We start from the raw sequence: 13,359 nt of genomic DNA, 5'->3' as shown, positions 1-13,359 counted from the left end.
AATCGTGTGTTGACCCACCAAAAAGAAAATTCTTGTGATGTCAGGATGAAGACGGAGAAAATGGGAGAAACTCCTGGACTACGTAGTCTTTGATTGATCTGGTTTTGAATACAAGGTTGTGTCTGTTTGAGGTCGCGTTCCTGGGAAAATTAAATTAATTCAATTCCGCTCCCAAAACCAGTTTCGCATTGCAATGATGTCCATCGTGACGAGGTCACAAAAAAAGCTTCAACAAGTCATTGGTGAAAATAAGACCAGAGGTGGTCCTGGAGGGCCGGAGTCCTGCAGGTTTTGCGTGTTGCCCTTCTCCAACACAGCTGATATATGATCAGCTCATCAGCATAAGCCTGATAACCGTCCTGTTGATTGGAATCAGCTTGCGTTGGGAGTGAGAAACCTCCAAAAGCTGCAGGACTCCGGCCCTGCAGGACCCAGTTTGCCACCTCTGCAGTGAGGGGTTTTGTTGTTTTGAATTGGGACACGTTGGCATCTTGTGTTTGATGGAGGTCCGACTATGAAGACGCAATCATGCCTCAATCAACACAGGGAAGTGAGAGAACTCGAACCCGGACCACCAGGTTGGGCGCAAAACCACCTGCCCCAAAGCTAGGGACGACCCTAACCCATGGCGGAACTTGGGAGCATCTGGCAGACCCCCAACCGGCAGCCCACCGGTGAGGTCCCGCCGGTGGGACATGCCCAGAACGCCTCTCCAGGAAGGCTGAACCAGATGCCCGAGCCACCTCAACTGGTTCCTCTCAATGCAGAGGGTTGGTGAAGAAGCAGCGGAGTCGAAAGGCAAAGCTCTCGATTTTCCGTTTCCGACCCTCACCTATCTTGTTCTTTGGGTCACGAGCTGCGGGTCGTGACCCAAAGAACAAGCTTCTGGACACAAGCGGCCCAAATGATTTTCCTCCGCAGGGTGTCCGGGGCTCTCCCTTAGAGATAGTGACAAGCTGGGTCATCCGGGAGGGACTCAGGGTCGAGCCGCTGCCCCAGCTGAGGTGGCTCGGGCATCTGGTCGGGAGGCCTCCTGGACGCCCGCCTGGAGAGGTGTTTCGGGCATGTCCCCGACAATGTCTCTCATCTGGCCCGGGAACACCTTGGGATCCCGCCGGAGGAGCTGGTTGAAGTGGCTGGGGACAGGAAAGTCTGAGCTTCCCTGCTAAAGCTGCTGCCCCGGCGACCCGACCTCGGACAAGCGGCAGAGGATTGGATGGTGTAAAATGGAGCATGCGTTGAGCCGACTGTTGCTCGCCGAAGCGTTTGTCTCTCATCATGACGTCACACTTTGAGAAGTTTGATCCAATGGGATTTCGCCGGGGGAGGTACGAGAGCACATAAATGAGGCGGACAGCGGGGCTGCCGGGACAGAACGCCGCCTGAGCGCCGGCCCCTCCATGGATGGCGAGGACCAATGGGTTCTGTGCTTCCCGCAGCTGGCCAACGCCTCCTGCCGGAGGTCGTCCGCTCGGTCGTCGGAAGACGCTTTTCTGAGCGTGGCGCTGCCCGTCGTCTGCGTGGCGACCATCGCGCTCAACCTGCTGGTCATCACGGCCATCTCCCACTTCAGGCACATGTTCTTCACCCGTGACCGCGCCCCCCGGGCGACCTTGCGACTGACAAGCCGCGTGTCTTGTGTTTGTGGCGCGCAGGCAGCTGCACACCCCCACCAACCTGCTGCTCCTGTCGCTGGCCGTCTCGGACTTCCTGGTGGGTCTGGTCTTGTGGCCCGGCGAGATCTACATGAGCGCGGGCTGCTGGGCTTTGGGCGACGCCGCCTGCTTCGTCTACCACCTGCTGTCCTTCGTCATCACCAGCGCCTCGGTGGGCCACGTGGCGCTGATCTCGGCCGACCGCTACGTGGCCATCTGCCAGCCTCTGCGTTACAGCGTCAAAGTCACCGTGCGAAGAATTCGCGCCTGCGTTTGCCTCTGCTGGTTTGTGTCCTTCCTTTACAGCAGCGTCCTCCTGAGGGAGCAGATGGCCCGCCCGGAAAAGTGCCGCTCGTGCCACGGCGAGTGCCTGATCAATATCGACATCCACGGCGGCATCCTGGATCTGATTGTGATTTGCGTCCTCCCGCTCAGCATCATCGTCACGCTCTACGGCCGAGTGTTTGCGGTGGCCGTGGCGCAGGCGCGAGCCCTGCGCTCCCGCGTCGCCGGCGGCAAACCTTGCAACCCTTCCGGGGCCAAGAAATCCGAGCTGAAGGCGGCCAGGACTCTGGGCGTTCTGGTTGTGGTCTTCGTGGTGTGCTTCTGCCCGTTTTACGTTTCCTCCCTGGCGAGCCACGCCGCCTTCTCCTCGTCGGCGCGTTACGTGCTCTACCTCTTTGATTTCAACTCCTGCCTCAACCCGTTGATCTACGCCTTGTTCTACCCGTGGTTCCGACGCGCCGTCAAGCGCATCGTCACCCTGCAGATTCTGCGGCCCGGCTCCCGCCAGGCCAACGTGCTGTAGACGCGCACGCCGCTCCGCTTCTTCTTCCATCCGAACGGAGCAGCTGGCTCTCGCTTTGGTGACATTTAAGAGCATCGGTTCATAAATAAAGTGTGGAAAACTGAAACCTCCTTTTCAGACACTTTTCATGTATCATAAGCACAAATAAGACAACAAACTGTGTTCTTAATCACTTATTTCAACAGAATGAATGTGACAAATCAAACACATTGACATATTTTATGACAGAATTGTGTTGAAAGCTGCAGTCTGTAACGCACACAAAGTGCCGCGGGCCCGGTAGGGATGACATCATGTCTGTCTCAAAAGACCAATCGCACGAGGCCCGAGAGAATCGGCAACCTGCGCCGCCGCGCGTGACGTCACAAGAGAAGGCAAACCTCCAGGCAGGCGCCAAATGAAGGCAAAGGCCCGCCGATTGTGAACAAGCCCGAGGGGGGGGGGGGGGGGGGGGGGTCACGTGCGCACGCTTAAAAACAACAACAAGCACGACACAAGCTACAAGGACAGAAAAATCCCCCCCCAAAAAAAACGTCACCATGCTTGTGCAAAACGTATCCTGATAACCACATGACTCATTTGCATCCAAGATAAATATTCTTAAAAGCACGACGTTCATATTTGAGGCGGCTTCAACATCATATAATGCTGCACTACTAACAACATCCCAAAAAAAAGATGTGTTTTGTTTTGTCCAATCGAACTGCGTCAGCTTCATATTCGATTACGTTCGATATTGCGGCCCCGCCCACATGTCCGCATGTCGCTGAGACGTTTGTCCCCGTCGGCAGGACAGCCGCTCCCCGCCATCAAATTGCACAGCTAGCTTTTTTATTTGCAAATATAAATGCAACAACCAAGACCATAAGTTGCTCATAAATGAATCTTGGAAATGAAAGACATGAATGTAGAAAGACGTGGAATTTGTCTCCGGTCGTCGGAGACAGTCGCGTATTGCAAAACAAGCGACACGAAAACAAAAACAACATTTAGGACATGACGCAAAAGCAGAGTCGTCACCTAATGCGGGATTCATTACAAAGAATAAGAATAAGAATCGATATGACTTGGAAGCGCCTTTCAAGACTCTGAAGGATTCTGAACATCAGCTGACAAAGTCAACATTTATCCTGCATAAAAAAATATAAATTTAAAAATCCTCCAATGCATGTACCCGCATTTTCCCTCTCAGCGGGCTGGCCTGCTCCCTCTCAGCGAAATACGAACATCATTTGCCATATTTGCGCAACGCAAATGCTAACAAATCCAAAGAATCCTCGCAAATCACATGACAAGCATCCAAAGTCCAAAAGCTTTTCAACGAGCTTCCTTTCACCGAGTTGACCACCATTTTGACTTGCGACGTGACCTTGCAATTGTCAATGACCGGCAAATACCTTAGATTGCAAAAATCAAATGGCCTTTTCATGAATGCATTTCATTGATGACATTATGAGGACGTTAATCATTTGTGTTTTTGTTCTTTGCTTTGTTTGGAATGACAAAAGTCACGTTTCACTCGACCGGAGCTCACCGAGTACGATTTGGCCGATAACAAACAGTCCCTCAAAAAGAGGCCAATGTTGCTGGCGTCAAAAGTCACCAAACGCACTCAGCACACGCAAGTCTCCATTTTCAAGGACAGCTGGTTTTCCATTTCATGATCAGCCGAGCTAACTCGGGGACGAATTAATACACAATGCAAAAGCGCTAGCCAAAATGAGCGCGCTAATCACAGCATTCAAAACGTGCAAGAACGCTGCAAGAAGTTTGACCCAAAAAACACGCCAACCGGACTCACGGACATCGGCGTGCTCTTCCGACGCTGCAAAAAGAAAAGAAAAAAAAAAACAGGTGCTGTGTCCGAATGTCCACGACTTGTCCCCGAACTCCTCATTTCCATATTCTGGCCGGCCAGCTCACGACGACACCGTCGTAACCGTTACGACGCACCGACCGGCGCGTAAATCTCCGACGATTTCTTGGGAATGAAAATGTCAAGTAAATGCAAAGTATGAAAAACAAAACATAGGATTAAATATCAATTCATAAAGGAAAAGGTTTTGCTCTTATATTTATTTCATGCTGCAAACCACATCAGTGTGAAATGTGTAAGGACATTTATTTTCCAATGTCTTTCCATATTTGACACTATTATTGTATTTACACTTTTTTTTTTGTATCCAAATTGTGATCGTGTGTTTGTCTGCGAGCAGTTCATTGTGTGTCAGTGACTGTCATGTTCTGTGTTTTGGTTTTGTTTCTGGCTCATGTTTTGTTTTTCAACGTCTGGTCAAGTTTGATCTCGTCCTCCTGCGCTCGTTATCTCGGACCCTGGTTTTACCCAATCGGTCTCCGCAGCCAGGTGCGTCTTGTCCAGCTGACTCTCGTTGTCTCGTTACCATGTGTATTTATTTGCCTGCTTTCTCGTCGAGTCATCGTCACACACGTCACACACACATGCCGTGTCCTGTCGGCAGCATTTTCTTGCCTGGATGTGTTCTTGTTTTGGGTTTTTTTGCTTTGATTTGCTCATTTTTGCCTTTTTGAATGAAATCCTGGGTTAAATCCTTCCATATGGAATGGATTGAAGAGCAGAAGCCACACGCACATATATATATATATAATCATCCATATATCGACGGCCAGTGGCAGTTGTTGCAGGGCCACCACAAGATGGCCACCGTACAAAAAAAGGCTTAATGTTGGAAGTCAAACGGGTTTCAGGATCTTCATTTTCCAAAGACCCCAGGAAGCACTTAAGCTAGCAAGACCACTTTAGAGGGTCACACTCGCACTTTCTACCGAGCGAACTTCTATTTTGAGCAGGATGAACACACCTGCTAAATTGAGTGAGTTTTTAAAGGCCCTCAAAAAACAAGATTTTGGCCTCAGAATAGGAAAGAGAAAGAAAGGAAGCCAATGGAAGAGTTGTTGTGACACTTAAAGACGAAGCGACCTCTCATTTGGCGTGACTGAGGTGAGGACGCTTTAGTCCTCTGACCGGACATTGCCCCACCGCCCAACACACACACACACACACAAATAGCAGTTAGCCTGCATTGTTGGTCTTTGGGCTGAAACGCTGACATGATCATCCAGTTGGCGAAGAATTGCAAAACTGCCGTCCGTCTGTTGGGCAAAACACGCAAGCATTAGCTCACGTGTTGTTTTTGTCGTCTTCACACCTCTGATTGCAAGCCGTCCTCATCGCACGCTAATGGGCCAAGGTGTCAAAAGCTGAAGGCGACCTCCTCCAGGGACTCGCCTGGCAAAATACGTTTTAAGGAATAGTAGGCCTCAATGACAAGATCAACGTATGGATGTGTATTTGCATTTGGACATTTGACATCCCATTTCATCACAATCAAGACATATTCTTCTTTTATAGCCTATCGTGTAGTATTTTTTTTCCTGAAAATGACAAGAACTGAATGGCAGTTTTCTCTTATCTCAAAATTGAAAGTAGGGAAAAGATCATCTCTTAAATTCAACAATGAGTGCAGTTTGCAGATGTATTGAAAACTGATTATACACAAAACTAGTAAATACATGTCAAATTAATTTGGCTGTTTAGGTTACAATCATTCATGAAATCAATCAAAAATAAACTACAAACATGCTCACTGTTTGTATTTGTTTGAAATTGTTGTAATGTCGTAGCATTGTATTGCGACGGCTGAAGAAAATACTAATCGTTAGCAACTTGCAAATGGCGCCACCTTGTGGGCACCACATGTAAAGGCATGCAGCACGGCATGCCGGTATGTGAAGTTTGTATCTAACCTTGATCAAGTCGCATATCAGTAGAAATGGAACCTTCAAATGTGATCGATAAAATGGAAATGATTTATCATTTGTCCATAGGAAATAGAAGTACCTGTTTTGTCATATTTGTACTCCTTAAAAGAAAACCCTCCAATTTTGACATGACTTAAGTGTACAATGTATGTGCATCATTTTTCCACCTTTGGATGGTGTGGTCTGAACGCAAGATGGAAAAGAAAATACAAGCAAACCATTTTTTGTTTTGTTTTATTTTCTGTTGGGTTGAACACACACACACACTTGTCTTTGTCTCATCGTGGGGACATCTCATTGACATGACGCATTTCCGAGCCTCTCCCCCAAACCCCACCGATCAAAAATGATTACCTACCCCCCTTCCTTACCCGTGACCCAATTCAAACCTTAAGTCTAAAACCAAGTCTTGACCCTCAAAAAGAGGTCGGTCCCCACAATGGTATTTAAACCTGGAAAAACACACGTGTATGGGCCCCACAATGTAGCAAAGATAAAAGCACACACACACACACAAAACAAAAAACATTCCAACAGAAAAAAATCCCCAGCAAGCATTTTTCCCCTCTGTTTTACTGCACAGACTAATCGTTTAAAATCGAACAAAAATGATCCAACAAAAACAAGTCCAGTTAATTCATGAATTATTGTGTTAATGCTACAAGCACAAGAGGAAGATACAGATGAAAAAAGAACAAGAAAAAAATAGCGCCACCCTGCATCCTTCGTGTACTCACAATTATCAAGCAATCGACGCTACCGTGACTCGGATTACAAGCGATCTCATTTGAGCCCTTTTGGTGCCGTTTGTTTGGCAAAAATCAAGAAAAAGCGGCGCTGCGGTGCCAGCGGTCTCCACAAGGGGGCGCCTTCTTCACATTTCCTTTCCTCTGCCAAACACAAATCTGAAGATGGAACGCGAATGGAAACGGCAGGCAGCCAACGGGAGACGGCTTAAAGCTGGCAGATGGTGGTCTCCACCACAAACGTGCTCTCAAAGTGGCGAATCTTGCGGCAGTCCAGAACTTCCCGCTTCTGCATGCCTGTCGACAAACAACGTCACGTCACGACACGTCACGTCACGTCACGACATGTCACGACACGTCACGTCACGTCACGTCACGTCACGTCACGTCCAACTATATTCAATTCAAAAGAGTGACACTTGGGCCCCCTCAAGCGCTACGCAAAACAATCACTGCCTAGTCCAGTGGTATCAAACATACGGCTCGCCAGGGGGGGTCCAATCTGGCCCGTGAGGTCAGAACACAAACAGCAGTGTTCAGTAAAATGATTGGTGTTACTAATTTGACCACTAGAGGGTGCACTGACAACCACTTAAATGAAATTCTGATTTTTTTTAATTTTTTTTTTTTTTACTAATTATGCTCCTTATGGACGTAGAAAGCCAGAAACAAAGATTTGTTTTTAAAAAACAGTTTTTTTTTCAGGTTTTTAAAAATGGCGGATCGGTCGCCTCCATCGTACCTAGGATGCGATCGCGTCGCTGCAGCTTGAAGGTGTCCTTGCCGCGACACAGGTTGTGGATGAAGTCGCCCAGCTGCTCCACGTGCTGCAGACGCTCCGTCACCACCATCTCCTCGTGCAGCAGGTACGACTGCGGCAGGTAAATGCCCGCCTGCGGAGGGCGCCAAAGACAAGCTGGGTCAAAACAATCAACGATAAATGCTAAGCACTTGGAGGTGCCAAAGGAGCTGAGTGCTAATGCTAATACAAATGCTACATGCTAAGCTAGTCCAAAAAAGAAAAAAAAAGGTCAGGACAAAATGTGAGCTGTACGAGGTGGGGACCCAAAACAAGCTCAAGGCTAACAAATGCTAAATTTGACTTTGACTGCTGCGTCAACAAGCTCCGTGCTAACGCTAACAAGAAGGACCAGCGCTTGCGGGAGTGTTGCGATACCTTGAGGTTGACCAGCAGTTCCAGGAAGTCTGTGGGCGGCATGACGACGGAGGTGTTGAGCGGGATGACGTAGCACTTGTTGAGGCTCAGGTCCAGGTATGCGGTCAGCCTCTGAACACACGCACGCACACAAAGCGGGTCAGAGGCCAGCGCCGTCCGGTCCGGTCTGCCGACACGCTCGCTGGGCTCGGCATCGTTTTCTTTTTTTTACCCTCTGGAAGTCGTGCACGATGTCGGCCGGGTCGCCGTCCCCGAAGTCGGGCACGGGCACGTTAATGAGCGCCACCTGCTCTCGCTCCAGAATTCGGATTCGCTCCTCCAGCTGCCGCAGCGGGTTCGCATCTTCCGCCTCCACCTGCAAACCGGGCCTTTGCTCAAATCCAATTTGCAAAAGTCCTTCCCTGTATTACGCAAAGACACTTTCAAAACGTTACCTTTTTATTTCAACCGTCTTGAAATAGTCGCTTATTTATTCAATTCACTTTAAAGGTTGTGCACCCATTTCATAAATATATGTCATGAATTTGACAACTATTCAAATATATCCGTTTGCACGTCATTTACTTTTTTTCATGCTTCTTTAATAGGATTCAAGTATAAAAAAGAAACTACTTCAATGTATGTTTGTAAATACTTGAAAGAAAATGCATTGACTTAGTTTAGCATTTTAACTTTGATTTCAGAGATTTGAATGGCTTCAATTGGGACGAGAACTTGAGGAAAGAATTCAACTTGCGTCTAAAAGCACCACCGCGTTTACTTTCATTCATGCACTCTAATATTGAATGATTTCACGTCCTCTGTATGGTTGATAAAAAAGTAGGACATTTCCGGTCATGTATTTGATTCGCGGAAGCTGAACTGCATTTGGAACATTTTGTATTCCGGCAACGTTGAAAGCAGATTTCCGCATTTAAAGCCCATCCGGATCCGGAACGCGGCCCATCCAGATCCGGAACGCGGCCCATCCGGATCCGGAACGCGGCCCATCCGGATCCGGAACGCGGCCCACCCTTAGCCGACCTGCATGAATTCTGGCAGTCTGAGGTCTTCCTCGCGGTAGTGGACCCCGCACACGAACACCTCGCCCTCCTGCAGGGAAAAGGAAAGCACAAAAGCTGGTCGCCGCTTGCGTTGCAAAAATTCAGCAATTGTCAAAGTTTGAACATTTCCGTGGACATTTTCTGGCACAAATGAAGCAGCCGTTTACCGCCTGAAGGTTGTCCCTTGATTGGTTAGAAATTAATTCTGGCCGAATGCGGATTGATTTTATGCAAGAACAGACGAAATTCATTCAGGAGATTTGACTGCAGCCAGAAAACTTCAAATCACACTCCTACAAAATGACAAAACTGGAGTTTTCATTTTTTCCACTTCAATCTCATTCAAAGTTTCCACTCTAGAATATTTCCAAAATTCTTCACATCCCATGCATGGAAATGGATCGGGAAAGTGGGGCAAAAGGTTTGCAGCCCTCCAAGATGGCCGCCGCCAGCACCCTGCCACTCACCTCCAGGATGTAGAAGCGGTACAGGTAGGCCCCGCCCACTACCATCCCCGACAGAATGAGGGCCAGACCCAGACACATGCACCAGCGCCACGCTCGCGGCGGCTGACGGACCAGTCCCGCCCCCGCCTCGGCATCCTGCGGTGGAGGAAAAAATACAACGCGACACATTTAGATGCCTTCGTACAAAATGTCCAATGACAGTCCCGTACGTCTACAGGAGTTCTTCTCAAATAGGGAGGCGGGTCACACTGGGACTCGGACCTTTTCATTATTTTTAGTGTGCGTGAAACTGGACGACAGTCAAGTCCGAAACGCATTCAATTCCCACCAGGAGTTAAACCAGTTTGATGATTTCTGCGTGTACGGGTTCTCTTTTTTTCTCTCTCTCGTGTACTAAAACATTGATGGCACAATTTGGTAGCGCAACAGTCCGACATGTCGGGTCTGGTCGCGCCGCCACGCCCGACAGATGTTCGGCAGGCTTTGTTGACGCAGGCAACCAAGGTTGGCTCCGCACACACACACACACACACACGCGCGCGTGTATGGGCCCCACAATGTAGCAAAGACAAAAGTACACACACACGCACTGCAGACTCACGTCAAAGTTATTTGGCAAAAGCCGGCCAACTTTATTGATCTCCCAAGGCGTAAAACGTTCATATTGACACACAAATAGCCGAGGATTGTGGGTAAATATTTTTGGGCAAACAGGTGGCAACATGTCTCCTTTTCACTTGCCGTCAAAAGTTTCCTCTCGATCCGACACACGTGCGCAGAATTTGAAGGCCGGTCGGGTCGCGTCCCTTAAAAGTGTCTGGCTGAGTCGCTTTTAGCGATGAGCGGCTAATCTCTTCCCACACGTTCCTCAAAGCGGCTTTGGATTTCGCACGATTCGTCTTGGCTGCCAATTAGAGACAGGCCGATATGTTGTTTATTTTCCAGGGCCGAGACCGATTTTTTGTAATCAAGGACGCCGATATTTGACGCTGATATTCATTTTCACTAAAAAGGTGACATAGTGGCATCAAAATTTTAATAAATTGGAATTAGCGGTTCAGAAAATGGATGGATGGACAAACTTGAATGCCAATGTTTATTGAACAACTTTTCATCTTTGCAAACTATTGAAGCTTTTTTAATTTTTTTTATTATTATCTTAGAGGTGTTTTAAAATTCTAACAAATTCATCAGCATGTCTTAAAAACTTACAAATACAGAAGGTACTGAGTTTCCGTATAAAGTCAATTGAAACTTGATAGAATTTTTGGGGAATTAATTTAATTACATTTCTATTTTTGTAAAAACTCCGATACTAATTGTGAAAATGCTGAATATCAGCACCGATAATCGGTCTATTCCTACTGTGAATGTCAATTTTTTTTTTTTTTAGTCAGCACTTTCTTGAACCCAAGTCGCAGACCTTGAACGAGAACAAAAGTATACAAGATTCTTCCTTGGCCCTGCATCACTCCTCTGGAAAGTTCCGTGAGAAGCGGGCACGTTTGTGTTTGTCTGTGTGCTAACCAAGCAACTAAAAATCAAAATCATCAAAATAGAACTTCACGTAACGTTTTAGGCTTGGTGGAGTTAATCATGAAGACAAATTGTGTTGACTTCCCGTGCGGAAAATGTCCTGTAGGTGGCGCAAATGTGTATTGCAAAGTGAGCGCTGACTTCCTCTCACATGCAAAGCAAGTTGTTGTTGTTGTTTTTCACACCAGCTGCTCCCACTTGGCCCCAATGCAAGTGGTCAGTAACAGACTTTGAACGACAAAACCCACAGCAAAACTGGATCAATTCTTCCTCGGCCCATGTGACACACTTGTGGAAATGTCTTTTGTTCTGTCCTATTTCTTTCGCAAGCAAGTCCACTAAGGGCTGCGAAAATATAACGTTGCGCTCGTCAGGCTTGGCCAAGGATAACACGCTCGTCCGCACTGGCGTGGTTCGAGCCTTAAATCCGACTAAGCCACTTTAGAGGAAAGTTAAGCGACAACAGAGCAGATGGTCGGCCTACTCGCGTCGACTGTAAAAGCATAAGTGGCGCTGGAAAACAGAAAACAGGAAGCCAGGCACATCCTGACACCGACAAGCGGGATGCCAAAATGTGGCATGCCGAGCATTTAGTGGGCGGTGGACACTCGTTTGCGTAAAAACAATGCTGAGCTTGTGCCAATCCAGATACAAACTCAAGATCCTCTTTTTATTTTTTGGGGGCTTTGATTTAAGGGGTCGTCCACACGGACCTGCCTGCCTAGAAGGCCATTTTGGCAAATGTTATGGGAGGTCACAACATCAACATGACCCCAGAGAATTTTGTGAATACGTTACAGAATGTCTGGAGCACACACACACACACACACGCGCGCACACAACCCCCCGCCCAAAAAAAAGGAAATGAAGCATCGATGTCAACAGTTTGGTCTCCCACTAAACTGTTGACGTCATTTGTCCATGTTTGAGATAAATCCGATTTTTCTCAAAACAACTCCCTGATAACATTGAGGTGTTTTCTGTTCAAGAAAACAACCGCAGAATGAAAAAGTACAGGACGTGCCGTGTTCATGAAAACATCATAGATGAGGAGGAATTAAGCGGATGGCGACTTAGCAACTAAGTTTTTGTTTTGACGTTAGTCAGCTTGCACCAGAACCACATTGGAGCAGGACGATTACGATTTTAATCAATCATAATTGAAGTTATAAATCTTAACAAATGTTTATTTCAACAAAGTTTGATTTATTTAAAAAAAAATCATGTGCAGACTATTCAGACAATACTGCCCACTGATTTGGAATGTTTTGACGTAAACTTAACATTCATAGCTTAAATGACGTTACGTAATTACGTAGTAAGCAACAACTACTGTAAACAAATGACATCATTTCGGCAAGCACGCCCCTCCACGCGTCTTCTGCACCGCCCACCAACCAGAATGTTTTTTTTTTAATCGCCCAATTGTATCAGTGCTAAACACCAAAAGGACGAAAACTTTTAGAAAAGAAAGAAAACTCCAGCCATGCGCGCAGTTCGACTTGCGCTGGCAAGTAGAACTCAAAAACATCAACTCATAGTCAGATTGACTGTTGAGCAAGCAGACAATTACGACATTGGCATGAATTATTCGCATTTTAACGGGTACTTTTGAAGAAGCCCCGAAAGGCAAGTAGTGTTCTCGCGACAAGACAAATTGAAAGAAATTAATGCAGAAGTTGAAAGCGACACTTGGCTTGCGGCCAAATGAACAAAAGTGCGTCACGTTAACGACAATTGTCATTGTAATCAAGCTTAATCGAAGTGTGTGCGGGGTGAAAATAAAGAAAGTGATCTCAGGCGTACGCTAAAACTTCAGCAGGTTTGATGTGGGTTAGCCATTTTTTTTTCTCTCCGTCTCAATCGCACTCACTTTGTCCTGTTCGGGAATGAGCGTCTCCGCGTCCTTCTTCACATCTTTCAGCGACAAGGCCGAGTTGAAAGACACTTTGACCATCGTGGAATCGCTTCAAATCCCACTCGGCGAAAAACTATTCCCGGTCAAAGTCGTTACACAATGCAAGAAAAGTCGTTGTCGAGTTGGACTTTCAACTTTCGGTCGGAGCTGAGCTGATTGTTGTTATGAGCGAGAGAAAATGGCAGGAATGTGGCGCAACGCTTCCGGT

At 47.2% G+C, this 13,359-nt stretch overlaps 2 protein-coding genes across 2 annotated transcripts; one reads left to right on the top strand and one right to left on the bottom strand.

The window, feature by feature from the left end:
* Window positions 1-775: 775 nt before the first annotated feature.
* Window positions 776-2,527, top strand: LOC144060263 (trace amine-associated receptor 1-like). Its single transcript, XM_077579621.1, has 2 exons — window positions 776-1,590; window positions 1,628-2,527. The coding sequence occupies exons 1-2, from the start codon at window positions 1,401-1,403 to the stop codon at window positions 2,461-2,463; spliced, it is 1,026 nt and encodes a 341-aa protein (XP_077435747.1). The 5' UTR covers window positions 776-1,400; the 3' UTR covers window positions 2,464-2,527.
* Window positions 2,528-6,482: 3,955 nt separating this feature from the next.
* itm2bb (integral membrane protein 2Bb) lies at window positions 6,483-13,340 on the bottom strand. Its single transcript, XM_077580317.1, has 7 exons — window positions 13,107-13,340; window positions 9,698-9,832; window positions 9,211-9,279; window positions 8,399-8,542; window positions 8,188-8,298; window positions 7,753-7,903; window positions 6,483-7,307 (listed from the first exon to the last, which is right to left on the bottom strand). The coding sequence occupies exons 1-7, from the start codon at window positions 13,188-13,190 to the stop codon at window positions 7,219-7,221; spliced, it is 783 nt and encodes a 260-aa protein (XP_077436443.1). The 5' UTR covers window positions 13,191-13,340; the 3' UTR covers window positions 6,483-7,218.
* Between the last annotated feature and the right edge of the window lie 19 nt (window positions 13,341-13,359).

The sequence above is a fragment of the Vanacampus margaritifer genome, chromosome 11 (genome assembly GCF_051991255.1).
Source record: "Vanacampus margaritifer isolate UIUO_Vmar chromosome 11, RoL_Vmar_1.0, whole genome shotgun sequence".
In the NCBI taxonomy this organism is placed as follows: Eukaryota; Metazoa; Chordata; class Actinopteri; order Syngnathiformes; family Syngnathidae; genus Vanacampus; species Vanacampus margaritifer.
The sequence above is the reverse complement of the archived record's forward strand: the minus strand, read 5'-3'. Positions and strand labels throughout refer to the sequence as shown.

Coding starts and splice junctions, on each gene's coding strand:
- LOC144060263 (XM_077579621.1), top strand. CDS start 1,401: ATGGATGGCGAGGACCAATGGGTTCTGTGCTTCCCGCAGCTGGCCAAC. Junction 1,591..1,627: donor CAGGCACATGTTCTTCACCC/GTGACCGCGCCC, acceptor GCGACTGACAAG/CCGCGTGTCTTGTGTTTGTG.
- itm2bb (XM_077580317.1), bottom strand. CDS start 13,190: ATGGTCAAAGTGTCTTTCAACTCGGCCTTGTCGCTGAAAGATGTGAAG. Junction 9,833..13,106: donor TCATTCCCGAACAGGACAAA/GTGAGTGCGATT, acceptor CCTCCACCGCAG/GATGCCGAGGCGGGGGCGGG. Junction 9,280..9,697: donor ACCGCTTCTACATCCTGGAG/GTGAGTGGCAGG, acceptor TTTTCCCTGCAG/GAGGGCGAGGTGTTCGTGTG.